This window comes from Delphinapterus leucas, chromosome 13 (assembly GCF_059928025.1).
Source record: "Delphinapterus leucas isolate spDelLeu-1000000601 "Yukka" chromosome 13, BTC_Dleu_Yukka2, whole genome shotgun sequence".
Taxonomy (NCBI): Eukaryota; Metazoa; Chordata; class Mammalia; order Artiodactyla; family Monodontidae; genus Delphinapterus; species Delphinapterus leucas.
The window spans coordinates 33,769,440-33,789,611 of NC_143141.1; the positions used below are offsets into that span (position 1 = coordinate 33,769,440).

Here is a 20,172-nt window from a genome sequence, read left to right on the forward strand (position 1 = left end):
GCAGCCCAGCCATCATCCATAAGATTTTTCACAATATTCAACCAAGGAAACACCAGTAAAATAATTATTACTTGTTTTCTCTGTGCATCACTTTGTTTCTCTGTAAAATGGGAGCACTAATAAAATCTACCTCAGGATTATTGGGAGGCCTAAATGAGATAATACATGAGCAGGGCAGAGGGCACTGCCTGACACACAGCATGTGCTCTAGAACAGCTGACAAACTTTCTCCATAAAGGGCCTGAGAGTAAATACTTTCACCTTTGCCAGCCATATAGGCTCTGTTGCAACTAATCAGCTGCCATAGCAGCGGACAGCAGCCGTAGACGATGTGCACATGGATGAGCGTGGCTGTGCTGATACAGCCCTGTTTACACAAAAAGGCAGAGGGCCAGACTTGGCCAGTGGGCCATCGTTTGCCAACCCCTGCTCTGTAAGGGGAGGGGGTTATTTTTGCTGTGTTGTTATCACCTCCATCTGATAAGTGAGAAAACTGGGACCCAGAGGTTCATGTTTTCCTTCAGGGTGCATGGGAAATTCGCTGGTAGAGCCCGGGATCTCCCAGGACCCCCGCAGGGCTCTTCCCAGCTCCTGCTTCCCCATCAGAACTCAGCACCTGAGCAGGGATCTGAGGCAGGACAGGACTAAGTGCCAAGTCAGGGCCCTGGGGAGCCCACACCCATGTCACTGCCCTGACTGCTCTGGCCTCCGCTTCCAGGGAAACCCCACACAGGCCCACAGGCCAGGCCAGAGGAGAACCCTGTAAAAGAGAAAACTTGGGAACACACAGCCCTCCCTTCCTAATCAGGGCTGATTGCAACCTTAAGTGAAATAGCAGGCGAGTGTGCAACCCCATTTAATTTACAGCTGGAGCCAGGGCTTGAGAGCAGCTGCGAAACTCCTTGCAAAGCTACCAGCCAGCCCCTGGGGAGCCTGGGAGTGGAATTAGGAAACCTGGAGAATCCACAATGCCACGTGTGGGCTGGCATGAGTGTCTGTGTTTGCATGTGCCTGTGTGTCCTGCCCTCTAGGCTTCCCAGGTCTCTGAAGTCTGCAGAGGACGCTCAGGCAGGTTTTAGGCCATGCCAGAGTGCCTCCGTCATCAGGACGACTGTATGTCCTCGTTTGCCTAGCTTATGCCTATTTTCCAACATGATTTTTAATAGTGTCCAGACCAGACAATAAATTATAAGGTCACCCTAGCCACTGTGGACACACCCTCATGCACGTATAATGACACACAGGGGGTGCAGCCGTCACATCCACCCAGCAGTAACACACACAGTCCATGCTTACCTGTGTGCTGGCATTGTGTCTCAGGTACACAGACACACAAGTTTCAGTGGACGCACGCAGGCTTCAGCGTCCAAATCTTGAGTGAGATAGACCCAGAGTCCACATAGTTAGAGGATTTACTCTGTGTAATCCTCCGGTGGCCCTCAACCTGCCCCGTAGCACAATGCCAGGTGTGGAACAGGTGCTTGATTAGGACATTCAAGAGACACAGAGCCGCCTTCCAATGGCCCACAGACCCAGCCAGGGGTCTTGATTACTTAATAAGGCAAAGCCCTTTCACCGCCCAGGTGCTGCCCTTGCTCAAAGCAGCCACTCTAGGAAGCATGCCTAGGTGCCCCCGCACACAGCAGGATTTCATCCAGGTCCAGAGATGGCCCCTCCCCTCCCCATCCACATCTGACCTCCTTTTCAGCCAGTTCAAATTCCCAAATTCCTCCTCTCTGGCACCGGCTTCTCCCTGACCCCCTTCCCAGCACTTCCGACTCCCAGCTGCCCTTCCCTGCCCCCTGACTGGGGCTGGGGATGCCTGTCTCTGTGGGCCCTTGGCACTTCAGGTCAGGACTCAGGCCCCTGCCAACCAATTGGAGGCTTCCTGGCTGGGGGCAGTGGTGCCAACTCCTCTCTAGCTGCCCAACTGCTCCAGGGAGGCCAAGCTGCCTGGCTACAAGACGAGGAGGGGGATGCATCCAGCTGAGGGCTCCAGCCAGCGCCCATGATGCTCCCTGGGACCCCACTCAAGGGCCCTCTATGGGGGAAGGACTTTATGCCCTCATAGCAAGTGGGGAGATGAATCTGGGGAGAGAGAGCAGAAGAGCCCGCTCTTCCGGCCTTGGTTCTAGAACTGACTCATGCCGTGCCGCTGGGCAAACTCCTTCTCAGGCCTCAGTTTCTTCTGGAGCTACATTAGGGGCTCAGAGTTGTTCTAGAGCAGCACTGTCCAAGAGAACTTTCTGTAGTGATGGAACTATTCTGCACTGTCCAATATGGTAGCCACTAGCCAGGCGTGGCTGTCGAGCTCTTCGAATGTGGCCGGTGTGACTGGGGAACGGAATTTTCTTATTTTAATCACTTTAAATGTAAATTTAAATAGCCACACCTGGCTAGTGGCTTTCATGTTAGACAGTGCAGTTCTGGAACCTCAGTCTCCGCAACTGTAAAATGGGTATAATCATAGAATCCAGCCTTCTGGGGTCCCTGTGAGGATGAAATGAGACAATGCACGTACAGCTCTCAGCCTGGTCTTCGGCACAAGGTAAAACAGATTTTTGTAATTCTTACCCTCTTTGGATCCTAGATTTTCTTGAGAATTGGAGAAAACCATGGACTTTACGTCAGAATTTACTCACCACAGACACACACATGCACACTGCACACACACGCATATCGCACATGTGCACACGTCATATACATCCATACACACATCACACACGTGCTTACACGTCAGACACACGTGCACACACAGATCACACATGCACACCCACAACTCTGCATCCAATTTCAAGTAGCACCAAAGCCAGGTGGAGAGTGCTTCCGAACATGAAAGTTCCTTCCAGCTCTAAAAATCTCCAAGACTAGGAGCACATGCGGCCGAGTCTCCATCTCCTCTTCTCCCTGCCCGGGCTCAGGCATCTCAGAAAACCCTTCCAGACACTCCGGGCCAAGCGCAAAGACAGGGCTCTGGAAAAATCCTCGCGCGTGGAGGGCAGGCCCAGGGCAAGGGCCACAGGATGGATTCTGTGAGCTCATCCCCGGCAGCCGTCACCAGCGTTCTCAGAGAGTCTGGTGGCGTCAGGAGGGGGTGACTGGGTGGACGCCGGCGGTGGCGGTGGCGGCGGCAGCGAGGGGTGTGGGGCAGAGAGGGAGGCTGGATGGAACACGCTATAATAGCAGCTTTGTGCTCCACTTCCCAGCTCCCTGGGAACGCCAGGAAGATTATGAAACCCGGTGTCTTTGGGAATGCCAGGATATTAGCTGGAAAAAGAATAATACGAAAATAAAATAATGCTCGGGATGGAGACAGCAGACGATTAGCAGACAGAGCCAGGGCCTCCCGCTCCGCAGAGGGAGCCAGGCTTGGCCCCGGCAGAAGGTTTCAGGGAAAGGCTGCCCGTGCTAATGAGCAGACTGGGCCTGCCTTGCAGTGAGACATCTTCAGGAGGGGAGCTGGCAAGTGAGGCCCAGCTTGCTGGTGGACGCATGGGCCAGGGGACGGGCAGTAGGAGGCAAGGGGGCGCCACAGGCCTGGCCCTTGCACCCAGACATCCAGAACTGTCAGATTACCAGAAAGCCCACCTGGCCACCACCCACAGTCCTGGACTCCTCCAAGCTCTGCCTCCCCAGGTCCTCCTCCGAGAAGCCACCCTCATTAGGCACTGTCACTCTGGAATGACCCTTAGTCTGCCCTTCAGCACTTCGGAGATGCAGCTTCTGTTGGGTTTATTTGCATTCACACGTGAATATCCCTCTTCCTAATCAGACAGGGGTTTCCCATGAGCCAGGCCTCCACTATCAGGTGGAGGATCATTGGAAGAAAAGATCACTTTCTCCCCACAAGGAGCAGGGAGAACATGTCACCTGCCCCTGCCTCGCTCTCTAGGGCCCTGGTGACACACCTCCAGTCAGGAACAGACACCCTGCCTCCCTCAGAGAGGCACCCCGGTAGTGGCCGATGGGACTGCCTCCCTCATCTTCGGGATGCACTGTGCACCCGACATCCTTGTTACTCAAAGATGGTCCTTGGACCAGCAGCATGGGCTGTTAGAAATGGAGACTCTCGGGCCCCACCCAGACAGCAGATCAAGAGCATACGTTTTAACAAGATCCTCAGATGGGTCTTATGTTCATTAAAACTGAGAAGCACCTCTGTACTTGGGTTATGTCCTTAATCCTTACGAGGACCCATACATGTAGTGACATTCATAAGTAACAGAGTCACTAAAGGGACAAGTGACCTATCCACAGCTGAAGCAGAGGAAGCAGAATTCAAACCAAACCAGTGCCATTCAGAAGCCTCACCCACCCCACCACACTCCCGCCAAGTGAATCGGCAGGCATCAGTGACCAGCGGGCAAAGGCCAGTACCCAGAACAATAGATTGGTCCTGGCACCCAGAAAACCCAACCATCTGCCCCCATGATGCAGGGTGGACTCTAGCCCCAGTGCCTTGCTGGAGCATCAGTACATCCCTGGATGAAGGACAGCAGACTTAGGGATGGGAACCCAGGCCATCCTCGGTCCTGGCAGGAAGCATGTAAAGGTGACCGTGGAAGGGGAGAGTGTGTGTGTGTGCGTGCGTGTGCGTGCATGTGTGTGTGTGTGTGTGTGTGTGTGTGAGCACACGTGCTGATGGGGGCTCATTTGCTCAAGTAGAGTGGTCCAGACAGTTTCTGTCCAATGGGCCTGTGGTCCTGTCCAAGCGCTGGTCACACCTAAAGACTGTCCAACCCCAGGTTCGTGGATCCAGCCGTTCTATAACCACTGTCTACCTCCGGCTCCCTATGTCAGCAAAGCGCCCTCAGGACTCTGGGCTTCACGACTTCGGTTTCTTCCACATTTCACAGGCGAGTCCCAACTGCATCACAATCATTCACTTTCCCACCTGACGTTTGATTTCAATGCTCCCTCATGACATTTTTCTCCCACGTAAAGAATGAACGGCCCGGTTTCTGTGTTCTGGGAAACGGCCCTCTTCATTCTCCCGGTCGCTGAGCCATGAAAGCTTGGCAGTGGGTCCGCCAGCCTTGCTCGTCTTCTTCCCCTAGATCCTGACCAGCCCCAGAGCCATCCACGCTTCCATCCACGGGTTTCTGGGCACCTCCGGCCTTGTGCCCTCTCTCCTCTCAGCCCCCTCGCCTCACAGCTGATGCTCAGCTCCCACGCCCCCAGCCTCCCTGCCCTGGGCCACCTGGCAGGCAGCCTCCAGGTCCATCTTCCTCATACAGCACTTCACCATGTGTGTCACGCTTGCCAGTGCCAACCGTGAACTCATCGCAGCCCCAGGCCCACCGCGCCCCGTGGCCTGACGATGGCAGCGGCCCTACCGTCCACCCAGCAGAGCGTCTGATGCCCACTGGACCCTTCCCTCCCCAAGCCCTGCTACTCCACCTCCCTCCACTTCGGTCCCTTGGCCCCCACCCCAGATGGTCACATCTTCCCAGATCTCTAACCAAGCCTCCTGATGGTCTCCTGATGGGAGGCTCTCCGGCCCCAGCCATCCTCCACGGCTACTTGATTGATGGCCCTAAAACCCAGCTCTGACCAGAGCACTCCTCCTCCACTCAACAACCCACACTTGCTCCTACTGCTCATTCAAGAGAAGAGTCCTGGGCTTCCCTGGTGGCTCAGTGGTAGAGAGTCCGCCTGCCGATGCAGGGGACACGGGTTCGTGCCCCGGTCCGGGAAGATCCCACATGCCGCGGAGCAGCTGGGCCCGTGAGCCATGGCTGCTGAGCCTGCGTGTCCTGTGCTCCACAACGGGAGAAGCCACAACAGTGAGAGGCCCGCGTACCGCAAATAAAAAAAAAAAAAAGAGAAGAGTCCTGTGGTCGTCATCTATAGCTCTGGGTCCACCACCATTTGGGGTTTTTTCCTTTTCAGATGCTCTTCTCCCCAGCCTGTGGGGCTGTCAACCACAGAAAAGGGGCGTGACCCAGGACGGTCATTGAGAACATTCCGTTCCTCGCCCTCAGGCTCAGGGGCTGGTGTGGGCACAGGGCCAAGCAGAGCCAGTCAATCGCACAGGAGGCAGTACTGGCACTACTGAGAAAGTGCAACTCTCCACTCCGGGGTCTCCAGCTGTGAGGAAACAGGATGCCCGCCGGGCTGTGCTGGCTGTAAAGGTGGCCTCAGCCTCTGTCACAGGCACCATCTTTGCCAACGACATGGAAAGAGCCAGTGTGAGAACGGGGCCAAGACAGAGGAGCGAGTCGGGGACACTGTGTGAGCCCCTAGTTCCTGCCAGGCCTAATGCCTGATTCACCTCGGTGAATCAGATTCCCAGCAATCTGAGCTCTTAAGCTCTTTTTCTCTCTTCAGCCCACTTTGGTTGTGTTTCCGTCGGATGAAAACGAGTCCTGGCTCCTTAGAGGGCAAGCACCCTCAGACCTGGCCCTGCCTCTGAGGCCTGCTGAGGTCTTTATTCCCCACTCCTCAGCTGGAACCACACAACCTCCCCCAGGCACTGCCCTGTGCCCAAGCTAGGCCCCTTCTGACAGGACAAGGAGACTCCCGGCTGCAGCTGCTCCAGCCTGGGTGGCAGTTCCAACTCCCACCTGAGCACCAGCTCAGGGCCCCAGAGAGCCCAGAGCTCTGCCGTCTCCTTCCAGCCTCCTGACCGCTTGGCCCCCAAGACCCAGGAGGGGCTCCCTCCAGAGCCTCTGACATCATCTGGGCCCCGGAGGGTTTCCTCTCCCACACTGGCACCCCTGGGAGTGATGGAACCTCCAGGCTCTGCCCACTACCCCTCGGAGCCACTGCCAGCCTCAACTCCCTTCTCTGTAGCCATCCCATCGGGTCAGAGGCCTGCCCCACTGTACTCCCTGGCTGAGGGCTAGGACACACTGCTCCACACCCAGACGAAATGCTCATATGGACGCACGCGCACGCACGCACGCACGCACGCGCACGCACACACAGCTGGCTCACATGGACACACTCAGATTCCATCAGCCAGTGAAGCTGGTGGGACCTGCTCCCCTGTGTCACAGCCCAAAGCCCCCTCAGGGGACAGGCAGTCCTACCTGGATTTCAGAGAAGGTGTCTCCTCCTAGGCATCTCACTCCCAATGCTTGGACGGAGTCTCCAAACCAACAGAGTGGGGGACAGGCTGTCTCCTGGCCCTGAATGTCCCCACTCAGACTGTCCAGGAAGGGTCTGCTCATCTCTGGTGCAGAACACATCATCCTGACCCTGGATAACCTTGACCTGATGCCCATTCCACTGGCTCTGGGAAGTACTCTCTGAGACAGCACAGCCAGCCTGGGGTTTGGTCTCTGAGGCACATCTCTCCCCAAAATTCCCGAGGATGCGCACAAGATAGCGTCCTCTCAGGAGGACTCATGTCCAACCAAGGACATTCAGGGTCACTAGACCTCTCAGACTACTCCCTTGGACCAGGCCAAAGCCTCCCAGACCCAACCCCAGGCCAGCCAGCCTCTTCAAGAAGAGCCAGATCCCTTGGCCCCCGTCACAGGTCAGACCATCAAAAGGCTGGGGCCCTCTCCCCTGGTCCCTTCTCAATTACCAAAAAAGCAGTGGGTCTTCTGGTGCCAAGAAATGAGCTATTTTATTTTAGGAGGACACCCAGACTGGTGTCCACCTTCCCCACACGCAACCTCAGAGGACTGAAGCCAAAGTCCTGTCCCGGGGTCCTCTGCACCTCTCCTGCGTCAGCCCTGAACAGCCCTGGGAGACCACGCTGCACCCCACCAACCCAAGATGACCACTGTCACGTACCAGGGCCCCCTCGAGGGCAAACACAGCTGCAGGCCCCGTCTTCTCCAGTGGCTCCATGCGGCGGCGCCAGCGGCGGCGGCGAAAGGCGTCTGTCTTGCGGTGCTCCAGGTGGAACTTCCAGCCAAAGAGCGAGGCGTACTCCCAGCCCTCACCCTCTGCCTCTGCCTGCCTGTGCTGCATGGGAGAACAGGGCAGACTCAGAGGCCACCTGGCAGGTTGGTGGGGAGTCCTGGGTTGGGCTCCAGCTGTGCCCTCCCTGCCCTCCACGATCCCCCCGCACACACCCCACACCATCACCCTCCAGGTGGGAAAACCTGGGAGGGCCGCCCGGAGGAGGGGGCTCTGAGCAGCTTCTGCAGTGACAAGAGCCCCGGGTCAGGAAATCAGGGGGAGAAGAGGCTCCCTAGGCTTTCGGCTTGTTTGCTTATTTGGATTCCGGGCGGATTTCACGAATCCAAGGTCTTCTTGTCATTTCCTTTTTCTTCTTCATATCCCAACTTATAAAAGTGGAAATGGGTCTGCAATTCAGAGGCAAAATGAAGAGCCCGTTTCCCAGCCCCAGGCTGTTTCTCCACGAGGCTAGGCCTACGTCAGTGTGGAGAGACCCCCGCACTTCTTCTCAAGGGGTCCTTTCCCAGCCTGGGGGAGCCCCAGAAGCCCCTTCCCATCCACCTCGTGACCTGAGATGATCCTCAGGTCAGGCCCAGGCCATAAGCTCGGTGACAGTCCCGGTCCCGGAGGCCAGTTGCGTCCCTCTCCAGGAACGATGCTGGTGGTGAGGGAGCAGGCAAGGCACACCGCCTGGCAAGGCTTTGCCTCTGTCCCCTGGGTGCCCTCACAGGGAGAGTGGAGTCTGGTTCATGCCACCAGGAACAGCCTGCTGCCCAAAAGCCTTGCCTCTCCTGGGACCCAGTGACCTTCCTCTCTAGATTCACTGTGACCAGAGAGAGAGGAAGGGACTCGGGTCATGCCAAAGGCTATTCCCGGACTGGGGGAGGCCTAGTTCTCGAGCCAAAATTCCAACGTGCGCTTGGGAAGGAAGGACGCAGGCCAAGAGGGTTCCAGGGAGGCAGGCCCTGAGGCTGTGCACGACACAGGCATCTGTGTGACCCCAGGAGCAGGTACAGGCACTCATGTGCCCACACAAGCTCACTCTGCACCTGTCTGTGTCCCAAGAGTATCTGGGCACGGCCGTGGGCATGTGTGCTTACACTGTGTACACGCCCTCTGGTAAATGCTGACCAAGCCCACCCAAGCCCCTTGACCAGCATCGCCCTTCTCCAGGGAACTGGCCATGCTGGAGGGAACAGGCTCCCTCCAGCACGCCCCCAGCAACCCCCAGCCAATGACTGACGGCTAAGACCGTACTAAGCCCGCCCCCCTTGCCTGGTGAGGAGGATTCTGTGGCGCTCCAGGCTGAGCCCCTTCCCGAACCACAGCTCAAGCCAAAGCTGACTTTGCCGGAGGCCACATCCTTGCTCCTGGCACTTCTGAGAGTACTGCCTCAATAAACTGCATGCAGCCGAGTCCCTGTCTCAGACTCTGCCCCTCGGACACCTAGCCATAGACACACTCTAGATATGCCTTTGCACCTTCCAGGTCTGTGCGTGAAGTCCAAGTGCATCCCCTTGCTTGGTCATGGGCATTTGGGTGTTTTCTGTCCGTGTGCATCTGTGTGAGTGCTGGGTGCGATCTGCGAGCATCTCGAGTGAGCCCGTGTGTCTTGTACATGTCCCCTGCACAGAGGTGTGCACCTGTGCCCAGCTGGCCTCCCCTCCCCAGGGCCTCACCCCTACCCATGCCCCACCCTCCCCCCCACCGACTGGGCTCACCCTCTTCAGCGCCTCCATCTGGCTGAGGTCCCTCCTGCGCAGGCGGACCCAGCGCCGCCGACGGTGTGTGTAGTACATCTTCTCAGCAGGGACCCAGTGCCTCGGCTTCCGGTCCGGGGGGATGGTGATGCTGTACTCCCAGCCTGGGGGAGAGGTGACCATCACTCACTGCCTGGCTATTCCCCATCTCTCCATTTGGGGAACGTTCACAGACCTTCACGTGGCCACTGACTCCCAATTTGTAGTTTATAGTGAGGACTCATCCAGGAAGTCCCCCAGATGAAGTAGCCCAGTGAAGGCCAGAACCCCAGGCCCAAGGGGCCTGCACTCAACCGTGCCCCCTTCCGGCATGCCTCGCGAGTCTGCCGGGTGCTCACTGGGCTCTACGTGCCGCCCACCTTGTTCGTCAACGGCCCGATTGAGGTCCGTGGACCACTCTTCATCTTCCCACTTCCAGCCCAGCGGGCACTCGATGTCATCCTTGGGAAGCACCTTCTCCCCGTTCTGGGGTAACACAGGCCAGGCAAGCATGAGAAGAGACAGACGTGATCAGGGAAGATGAGAAGATGCAACCTGACAACATATATTCTAAAGCCCCAGGTGTGACTCGGGCTCAGTGTCCTACCCTTGCCAGATCTCACACACTGTCCCCCTGGAAACCAGGGCATGGACGCTGGGGACGTGGGAGCAGGGGAGAACATTCCTCTTCTTTCAGTCACAGGCCCCTCTTGGGCCCAAATGTCCAGGCCTCCAGGAAAGCAGAGCCCACCTGCCCCAAGAGCACCCCCTTACCACGTCCGTGTAGTTGTCGCTCATGTAGATCCACTGGCCTCCGGGGAGCCGGGTCTGGTTCTCAAACACTTCCTCCACGAAGCTCAGGTGGCCCGCGTCGGTGTCATGAAGCAGGCTGTGGGCGGGGGCGGGTCAGAGCTTCCGCCGAAGAGACCCCCCGGGCCGTCCACAACCCCCAGCAGAGCACCCCAGAGCCTGGGCCAACCTTCCTGTGTCAGCCTCACCCCAACCAACAACAAGAGAGATGAGGGGAGAGAGAGGAGGGGCAGCGAGTCAAGGGGAGACCCAGGGAGACACTTGCAGACAGAAGAGAAAGTCACCACCAAGATAAAGAAAGAGAAAAGGAAGCCAACTGAAGACGTCAAAAACCCGGTGGGTAGTTGAAGCTCAATAGATAGTTGTAGAAATGTAAAATGTTATCGAGCTATATACTTAAGATTTGAGTACATGACTACAATATATGTTACTCTTCAATTTTTAAAAAGAAAAACCAAACAAACAGTTGTTGAATATCAACCGAACTGGAAAAGAGAGAGAGGAGAAGGAGGCGGAGATGGCGATGCAGATGGAGAAGGACGAACGAGGCTGTTCTGAGGGGCACTAAAGGAGGGATTAACACGCAGAGAAGGGAGCGGGCTTTCTGTGGTATCTTGGAGGAAAAGGCCATAACCAGTGGACGCAAAGCCCACTGGAGGCCAGCTTCGGTTCAATCATAAAGGACTTTCCAATCATTAGAGCCCTTGCAGAAAAGAATGCTGCCTCGTGATCCCCCAGTCCCGGGAGAGTTCAAATGGAAGTCGCTATGACCAGCGTAGGGGCAGCGGCCGTAGACAGAGGGATGAATAGAGCCGAGGCCCTTTCAGAAAAATGGCTGGGGCAGACGGGGTCCCCAAGCCCTCCCTGTCCACAACTCACGTCTTCTCTGGACACACGAACCAGTCTCCAGCCCAGGCCCAGCCAGCTGAGGGGCGGAAGCTCTCCTTCGGTAGCTTGATCTTGCCCGTGACGTCAGAAAATTTGGGGTAGGTGAGGCCCGTTGTGCCCCAGTTCCCGACCAGAGCCAGCTTGGTCTGGTTCTCATACTGGAGAGTGAGCAACAGAGAAGTGAGTGGGGCTGCGGTAGCTTTGGGGCCAGGGGTAGGGTGGGCAGGCGGTCAGGCACTCACGGTTTCAGCAAAGACGGAGAGCTTGCCCTCAGCAAACTGGTTGAACTCCTTTTCATCCACAGAGAGCCCGAACCAGAGCCTGACCCGAATCTGAACTGGCATCCGGGCTCCGGGCACCCCCTCCATTGGATACTGGGTAGCAGAGAAGGAGAGAAACCCACAGTCCCCTTCAGGGTCAGTATGTCTCGACTTGGGGGAGCCTCCAGGCCTGAGCATACCAGCCTGACACCCCATCAGGTATGTGCTCTGTTGGAGGACTTAGAATTTCATGGAAGAGGGGTGTATGACTAAGAAACGCCCCCACCGGCCAAGATTCCTTCCCATCAGAGGAGAAGACTGCATCCTCCCCATCTAGATGCTCTCTGCAGAGACGAGCCATGTCTAGACCGGGAGCCCCCATTCTCCCCTCTCCCACCACATCCTCATTTCTGTTCTCTTCTAGAATAGCACTGTCCAATGGAACTTTCTGCTACAGTGGAAATGGTTTATATCTGCACAGTCCAATGCACTAACCCCATGTGGCAGCTGAGCCCTTAAAATGTAGCTGGTGTGACTGAGAAACTGAATTTTTAGTTTTATTTAATTAATTTAAATTTAAATAACCATATATGGCTACCATATTCGATGGTGCAGTTCTAGAACATGTCTTTATAAGAGATAGAAAGGTCTGGGCTTCCCTGGTGGCACAATGGTTAAGAATCCACCTGCCAACGCAGGGGACACGGGTTCGAGCCCTGGCCCAGGAAGATCCCACATGCCACGGAGCAACTAAGCCCATGCGCCAGAACTACTGAGCCTGCGCTCTAGAGTCCACGAGCCACAATTACTGAAGCCTGTGCACCTAGAGCCTGTGCTCCGCAACAAGAGAAGCCACCGCAATGAGAAGCCCGCGTGCTGCAATGAGAGTAGCCCCCGCTCACAGCAACTAAAGAAAGCCTGCGTGCAGCAACGAAGACCCAAGGCAGCCAAACATAAATTAATTAATTAATTTTTTTTAAAAAAAAGAGAGATAGAAAGGTCTGAAAGGGGAGGAGGTTAAAGCCTCTCCCTTCGTTTTCAGTTTGTTTTTTTTGGGGGGGGGTTGGCTGGATGTTAGTGTATCATCTGATATCCCTACCCTTTTAAGTGCTTATCAGTCTGTTAACCACTATTCACTGGTCTTCAACTGCTTTTTATCCTGAAACTTTCAGAAGCTCTGCCAAAATGGAATAACCACAACAACCCAACATAAAAAATTTATTCTCCACAACTGCTTCACCATTTGACTGAAATCAAGGGTCAGATATGGGCCTGAAGAGCAGAAATGCCTCACTTTTAGAATAACACACAGCTCCTTAGAGGAAGTAATACATTAACTACCCAGGCTTCATGTGTGTGAGCTTAGAGGAGTGTCTCCTCTGGGACGTGGAGCTGAATGAGACGAGAAAGTCTTGGTGGGTTCAGAGGAGGAGAGGGAGGCTGAGGTAAGGGCTCTCTAACTGGTAGAGGAGGCCCGGATCCCCGGAGGGAGAGCCCAGGCCGGGGAAGAGGGTCAGGAAGGGGTGTCATGGCAAGGCATTAACAGTCTCACCCTTCATCCAGCCTCTCTGCCTTTGGTTCATCCTCGGTGAAGCCTGGAGGAGCCCCTGACCCCAAGTGTCAACCCCCAGAAACCTCCCCATGGATGCTCGCTTCAGTGTCCTCTCCCTTGGGGTGGTTAGCAGCCTTTTCCCCTCCAAACCACCAGCCCCAGGGAGATGGCAGGAATGCCTGACCACCCCCTTCTCCCTCCGCCCCCAGTCTCTCCCCTGCCCTCCCCCAGACAGGGCCAGCCTGCTGGACCCAAAATAGCAACAGCAAATAAAGAAATGTCTAGTTTGGGGCTCCTCTCCCTCTCTGCTGGTGCTCATTTTTTCCAACTTTGGTTTAAGTTAAGAAACACCAATGTTTTCTTGGTCTCTGCTTGCTGCCAACATTTTTGTAGAGCTTGCTCAGGAGCTACTGGCGGGGCTCATAAACTCAGTGGGGAAGACTTCGAGAAACAATCCTATATCTTTTTTTTTTTTCCTTGCTTGGGATCAGGGAAATTTTTCAGTTTGCATTTCCCTGAGGCTGCAGGGCCAAGAGGTCAGAGACCGATCCCGTTCACCGGCATCCACCAGGCCCACTCCTGCAGCCCCACCTCCACTGTAGCCTGACAGCCCTCCCTAGTTATCCCCATTCAGATGTGACCGCTCCTTGACTTCCTCTCCCATCTGCCCTACCAGGCAAGGAGCTGGCTTGGGAGGGAGGAAAGCAGGATGCTAGGAGGTTAGGATCTCACGAGGAACATGCCCCGAGGAACATGCCCCGAGGTTAGGATCTCACGAGGAACATGCCCTGAGGTGGGAGGGGCAGCCCGCTGCCTGACACCCCCGCCCTCTTTCTAGGCAAAGCCGGCTCTCCTCTGAAGTACCAATGACCCAAACGCAGATATCTGATCATCCCTGGCCCTGCGCTGGCCTCCAGTCATGGTGCTGGTAGAGCCTCCTCTCCCCAGAAGGAAAAAGGGAGAAGAGGAGAAAAAAACTGATATTCATTGATCACCTAGTTCCAGTCAGACCCTTGACCTGTGTTACCTAATTCCATCCTCAAAATTGTGATCAGGGCAGCCTGATCTTTGTTTTATAGGTGGGAAAAAAGCATTCAGAGAGGTTAGACAATCTGCCCAAGACCACACAGGATTCCAGCCAGCCCTGCAACCTGTCCACACGCTCCGGGCCTTTGAAACCTGTCTCCTCTGCCCACCTCAGGGGGCAGCAAGAATGACTGATCGGTGTACGAATGGGTCGACCAATAGCCACTCAGAGGTTCGAGGCTAAGGTTAGTCCACAGCGACTTCGTGGAAGAGGTGAGATGGAAGGAGGTCCTGGTGTGGATGGGAAGAGACACGTGGGGAGAGAGGGTTGAAGGCCAGGCAGTTTACGATGCCGGCGGAGCCATCTGGAGTCAGCCATGCATGGTGAGGGACGGCCCTCCCCACGGGACGCTCCCCTGGGCCGCGACAGCCACAGCTCAGATTTCCCCGAATTCTGTCCCGACCAAGCAGCCTGGGCTCTGTGTCCCCACATGAACCCAGAGAGGAGGACGGGGACCTCCAGGCACCTGCTCACTTCCCTGTTACCCACCCCCCAAGGCTGAGAGAAGATGGCGGGAGGACAAAGGGCAGGAGAGGTGGAGTGGGGTGACTGGAGGGACAGGATTACCTGCTCCCAGATCTCTGATGGAGCAGAGCCATAGGCACAGCCGGTGCCCAGACACCAGCCTTCCCCCAGGGAGGAACCTGAACCCACGTGTGACTCCACCTGAAGCCAAACCCTCGGGAGGTGGGAGGGGGGAGGCAAGTCTGTGCCCGGGCTCCCAAAGGCTGGCGGTGGGAGCTGAGGGCTGAGGCCCCCCACCAGGGAGCTGGCTGGAGGGGAGCACAGCCTCGGGAGTCAGCCCCTCCTTCGTTCCCAGCACCCCTGGTTCCAATTCTCACCTGCTCCCTTTCCAGACCAGGTGCATGGGGTCTAGGGACTTTGTGGGGAGAGGGGAGAAGGGAAGTCTTTTTATGCAGGCCCTTGGTCCCTTCCAAGAGCAGAATCTAAAAACTCGGAGTCTGACAGAGAACAGGAGGGGAAACAGAAGGGGTGCGGACCACCCTGGGGGCGACAAAGTATGACCATGACTTAAGGAGAAACAACCCACTTTCAGAAACATCGTCTGCAGCTTTCCACAATTCTTGCCACAGTAGCTGGTGCCCCGTCGGGAGAAGAGGACCTCGTGGGTGGGCACCCGCTGGTACGCCACCCGCTTGTCACCCTGCAGCATCCAGATGACGATGTCAGGCAGGCTGTTCTGGGGCTGGAGAGAGGGTGGCAGTCAGGGTGGAGATGGTACCGCCCAGCCCACACCCTCAGCCCCCTCTCCCCAGGCCTCTCCTCCCAGCTCCCACCCCCAGCCACCCCCTTGACCTCCCAGGGCTGGCTGGGCACCCCTGTCTTCAGTAGCTCTGAGCCCCCAGGGATAGGGTGACAGGCTGCCCCCGGCTCACACGAGGAGCCCGCCAGGAATTCACTAAGCTGCGTTCACGTTTTCTAGGAAGAGACACTCCTTCCTGGAGCCCCAAGTTCTTAGATCCCCTCCACTGGGTGGGTAGATAGAGGCTGCCGGTGGGGAAACATCAGAGGATCTGATTTGACCCTAGAGATGACATTGCACTTAAGGTGCCGCCTCCTTCCTCACCCCTGAGAGCAGAAGTGAATCCACAGAAGGGGTGCGCCTTCCCAAAGGACACACGATCCCTCCTCCCTCTAACAGCGGGGACCCTGGGGGTCTGGCCCTTTTCTGGGCCTGCTGACACTGGGCTCTGAAAATGGGGACTAGCCCAGACTGCAGGGCCCTTGAGCCCCTCTGAGCCTCTAGGCGTGAGAACTGCTCCCAGCTGCCACATTCAGGAGAGGCGGCCAGTTGGCTAAGTCCATCTTCTCCCAAGGTTGCCGAGCAGTGTGGTCAGCGGGGCAGGGTTGGGTCTCGAAGCCAGGCTCCTGCTGAGAGCTGATGGCTGGCACACTCCCTCAACACCTCCTGGGCTGTGTCCCTTCATCCCTACAGCAAGCCCAGAGGCAGGCACAGGTGAGGAAATTCAGGCTCAAAGAAGTTAGGAACTAGGGTTTTCTGATTCCAAATGTGTGTTTCGAACCACGATACCAAGGGTTCTCAAAGTGTGGTCCCCAGAGCAGCCGCAGCACCACCTGGAAACTCACCGGAAATGCAAATTCTCAGGCCCCGTCCCAGACATGCGGGATCAGGTGGGGCTTGTACCCAGTTTTAACAAGGCCTTCGGGGGATTCTGATGCACACTCAAATTTGAGAAAGGCTCTCTCCGGTCTCCCTCACAGTCCATAGCACCCGTTTCACCTTAACCACTCCCAGCCATAACACAATCTGCGTGAGAGTTCCGGGGTCTGGGCCAAGACACGGAAGACAGCCTGTGACCCTCCCAAAGGGATGGTCCACAGCCACTGCCAGGGGTCGTCCTGGGGCTGAGCAACACAGTGGCCCCCGGGTAACCGGCCACACGTCCAAGGCCCCGCTTGGGGACGAGCCAAAGCTGACTCTCAGGGACCAACATTTCAGGCTGCCTCCCCTCCTGAGCACCCCTTCCACCTCCTGGACTCCCTTCTCCCCTTCAACAAGTCACTCCTCCAGAAGCCACTCGCAGGCCCTGCCTTTCTCTGCACACTCCTTCTGGGGAGATCCTTCCTCACCATCCCTCTCCCCGGGGGTCCCAGGTGGCTCTGGCCAGGGTAGGTGGCAGCTGTGTCCACCTGTGACATATGAGCAGACCTTCCTCCTCATTCTGGACAAGTCTGCGGCCTGCCTACTTCCCTGCAGAGCTGGATAGGGGCAGAGGGGTCAGGGTATAGATGCAGAGTTACTGCAGGTGCAGCCTCCTCAGGCCTGGGGCTCAAGGATATCCAGGAGGGCAGGAAATGCAGGGTCCCATGAGAGGCAGGTTTGAGGCCAGGGGTAGACAGGTTGGTGGGCAGAAGGAGTTGGGCCCCTGTGGGAGCAGCCCCTGGCACTGAACCTAGAGCCGGGAGCCCCGGTTCTGGTCCCAGCTCTGTCTCTGACGTACTTTGGCAGCATTTATTAAGCACATTTATCGAGCACATTTGGGGGCATTTATCGAGCACCTACTAAACGCCAGGCTCTGCTGGGCCCTACAACACCCAGTATCCCATTGCATCCTCTGTCCTCCTTCTGTGAATGGGGACACGGAGGCTCAGAGACGTTAAGTCACCTGCCCAAGGTTACCCAGCAGTGGAGCCAGTGTGGATCATGGTCCAGACCTTCCCCACATCCCTCCCAGTTCTGACACTCCAGGCAGGAAGGAAGGCACCTCTCAGGGGCAGCTACCTCATCTGCCAGGGCACGGAGACGCAGGAGCCAGTCCTCAGCCTGCTCCAGGGCGGTGGGGAGTTCACTGTGGCCGAGCTTCAGGGCCTGGGCCGCCTCAGTGATCTGGCTCAGGTGACGGGTGCGCAGGCGGTACAGGTAGTGGTCCAGGTGGGTGGCGGAGGGCGTCTCTTGAACATTACCCAGGGGTTGGCTGTGACGGACAGACAGACGGGATGTCCCCGACGAGCAGGAGCCCGGCGCTCGCCCAGGCCCAGGTGCAGGCAAGCACGTACACACGTGTGCACGGGCCCCCCCCAACGGGTCTCACACCCTCAGCCTGCCTGCTGGCTGCGGCGTGTGCCCTGGGTGCCTCCTCCAGCCATCTCTTCCAGGAAGCCTGCTGCAGCCACACTGGCCAGTGTGCCCCCCACTCTGAAGCGCCCCAGCCCTTTATTCTGGGGCTGCCTGTCTGGAACCTATCCTCAAGCCTCCAGTCGTGAGTCCCCTCTGCCCACCTGAGTGCACGTCCCCAGAGGCCCAGTGGGTCCCTCCCTCCCCCCGGCGCCCTCCTAGAGCAGAGGCGCAAGCACTAAGTTGCCTTTGGCTGAAGCGAATCCATTCTGTTGTACGCACACGTTCTTCAAGAAGGAAATTTATGGAGCCCTGACAAGCCACTGCAGACGCTGTGGGGAGGCCGGCAGCCAGCAGTACAGATGTGTCGACCCAGGGCGGCCGCACAACACCCCTCCCAGAACCCTCTGCTTTGGGAAGCCTCTGGAGAGGAGCTGGGGGTACACGCAGTCCCAGAAACACAGCCTTAAGCCTCCAGTCAGGGGGTTGGGTTTAAACTCAACCCCATTTAGAGGCGAAGAGCTCTGACCACCCCCATCCAAAGGATGGGCTCCCTCTCCGGGCTCCCTAAAAGCCCTTTATGTGGCTGGCCCTGGCCATACGAAGCCCCAGGGCCAGTGAGTGCACACGCAAGGGTCACACGGGATGGAGTGGGGTGGGAGGGGGCGTCTGTGCTCTTCCTCGCCAGGCAGGACCCTCTAGATCATCCCTGCTGGAGGGTAGGGGGGCTGCCCCACCCCCACCCCCACCCCGCTAAGCCCCTGACTCCCAAACAGGACATCAGTCAGGCCCGCTCGCTCGCCACATCTGCTGCCCCACCTCACGCTCCCCGCCCCACGGTGTCTCGGCTCCCGGCTCCCGGCTGATTTATTTTTCTGCCAATTTCCCCGAGCTATGCAGAACCAATTACCGCCGAGTGCAGCGGCACCGCCGCCGCCAGATACACCACTCTGGCAGGCCCTCGGCGCTCTACATTTTTCCTGTTATTTTTTTTAATTGAATTTTTAGGGTGGGGGGAGCAGTACGCAAACTCCATCTCGGGAAACTTAAGCCCCGAGGCCTGTCTCAGGTCACGTACTGCACACCCCGTAGTAATATAATATTTACTGCCCCGAGGGTGCCTCGGATGGGGCTGCCCCAGGCCAGGAGAGGGGCGGCCTCCATCCCCAGCCCGCTCGAACGCGGCGGAGGGGCATGTTCGGTGGGTGAAGGGGGGGCCTGGGCCAGAGTCCTGGGCTGGGCCTGCAGGGAAGGAGGCGTGAGTGGGCCTGAGTGTGGGGGCAGGCGGGTCTGGAATGGGAGATGGGGAGGCAAGCCAACCAGGGTGATTTATGCTCCCGGCCTGGGTCAGGAGCTGAGAGGGACTGCCGGGCAGACCACCAGAGGGAGATGTTCATGGAGGCTACCAGCCCAGCCAAGACTCCCCAAGAAACAGCCGGGACCTGTAACTGCCACAAACAAGATGTCTCAGCCCTTTCTCACCCCAAAAAGCCCAAAACAGGGTACAGAAAGAAAAGGAGACCTGGAAGAGGAGGCTGGATGACACTGCCCCAACCCCAAGCAGCGGCAGTCGCCCTGCCAACCCTGGCTGACTCGGAAATGGCAGGCGGGCCCAAGGCAGGGCTCAGCATAGGCTGGGAGCAGAGCTGGGCTGCTCACAAGGTTGCTGCCTGCCCCTGAGGTGAGTGGGTGCCTTTAACAGGGACAGCCGCCTGGGAGCGGACAGTGTCCTGCCTGAAAGATAAACTGGCCGCTGGCTCATTCATTTCACTCCCCACGAGCAACAGCTCTGCTGGTCCTGGCTGGAGGCTGGGTCCAGGGATGAGACCCAGGCCTGCCCTCAGGGAGCCCCTGGAACAGACAAGCAAGCAAGCTAGATCCCCCTGAGCAGCCTCAGGGTCTGGAGCCCTTCCTGGAGGAAGTGGCCTCAAGCTGCACTGGCAGGGCCAGCGGGAGCTAGTGAGGCCAAGAAGAGCAGGAAGGGTGTTCTGGCCAGAGGAGCGGTATGTGCACAAGACAAAGGCTCAGAGGCAGGTGGGCGTTGGTTGGAGGGAGGTGGGGTTGGGGGGTGAGCCAGCACAGAGGCTCCGAAGGGCTAGAGGGTAAGACTACTGAGGTCCAAAAGGCAGGCAGTGGGGACAGAGAGGCCCATCCATCAGAGGAGAGCTGCAGCTTTTCCTAAAGGCAACAGGAGCCGCCGCAGGGCTGAAGTGGAAGCGGCACCGCACCGTTTTAGGAAGATCACAGAGAATGAATTGGATGTGCTGGTGGACACCCAGGTGGAGGTGTGCAGCTGGTAGTTGGGTCCATGGGTTGAGAGATGAGAGGAGAAGGCTGATCCGGAAGAAAAGAGTGGGCGCCACTGGCCAGGGGGAGAG

At 57.3% G+C, this 20,172-nt stretch overlaps 1 protein-coding gene across 1 annotated transcript in view; it reads right to left on the bottom strand.

Moving 5' to 3' along the window:
- Positions 1–20,172, bottom strand: part of DYSF (dysferlin) — a 199,741-nt gene that overhangs the window by 103,345 nt on the left and 76,224 nt on the right. Inside the window, exons 22-29 of the mRNA XM_089922488.1 lie at positions 17,462–17,654; positions 15,248–15,403; positions 11,540–11,671; positions 11,289–11,455; positions 10,374–10,488; positions 9,980–10,085; positions 9,582–9,724; positions 7,750–7,923 (exon numbers count right to left, since the gene is read on the bottom strand). Coding sequence (XP_089778614.1) covers positions 7,750–7,923; positions 9,582–9,724; positions 9,980–10,085; positions 10,374–10,488; positions 11,289–11,455; positions 11,540–11,671; positions 15,248–15,403; positions 17,462–17,654 — 1,186 coding nt within the window. The remainder of the gene's footprint in view (positions 1–7,749; positions 7,924–9,581; positions 9,725–9,979; positions 10,086–10,373; positions 10,489–11,288; positions 11,456–11,539; positions 11,672–15,247; positions 15,404–17,461; positions 17,655–20,172) is intronic.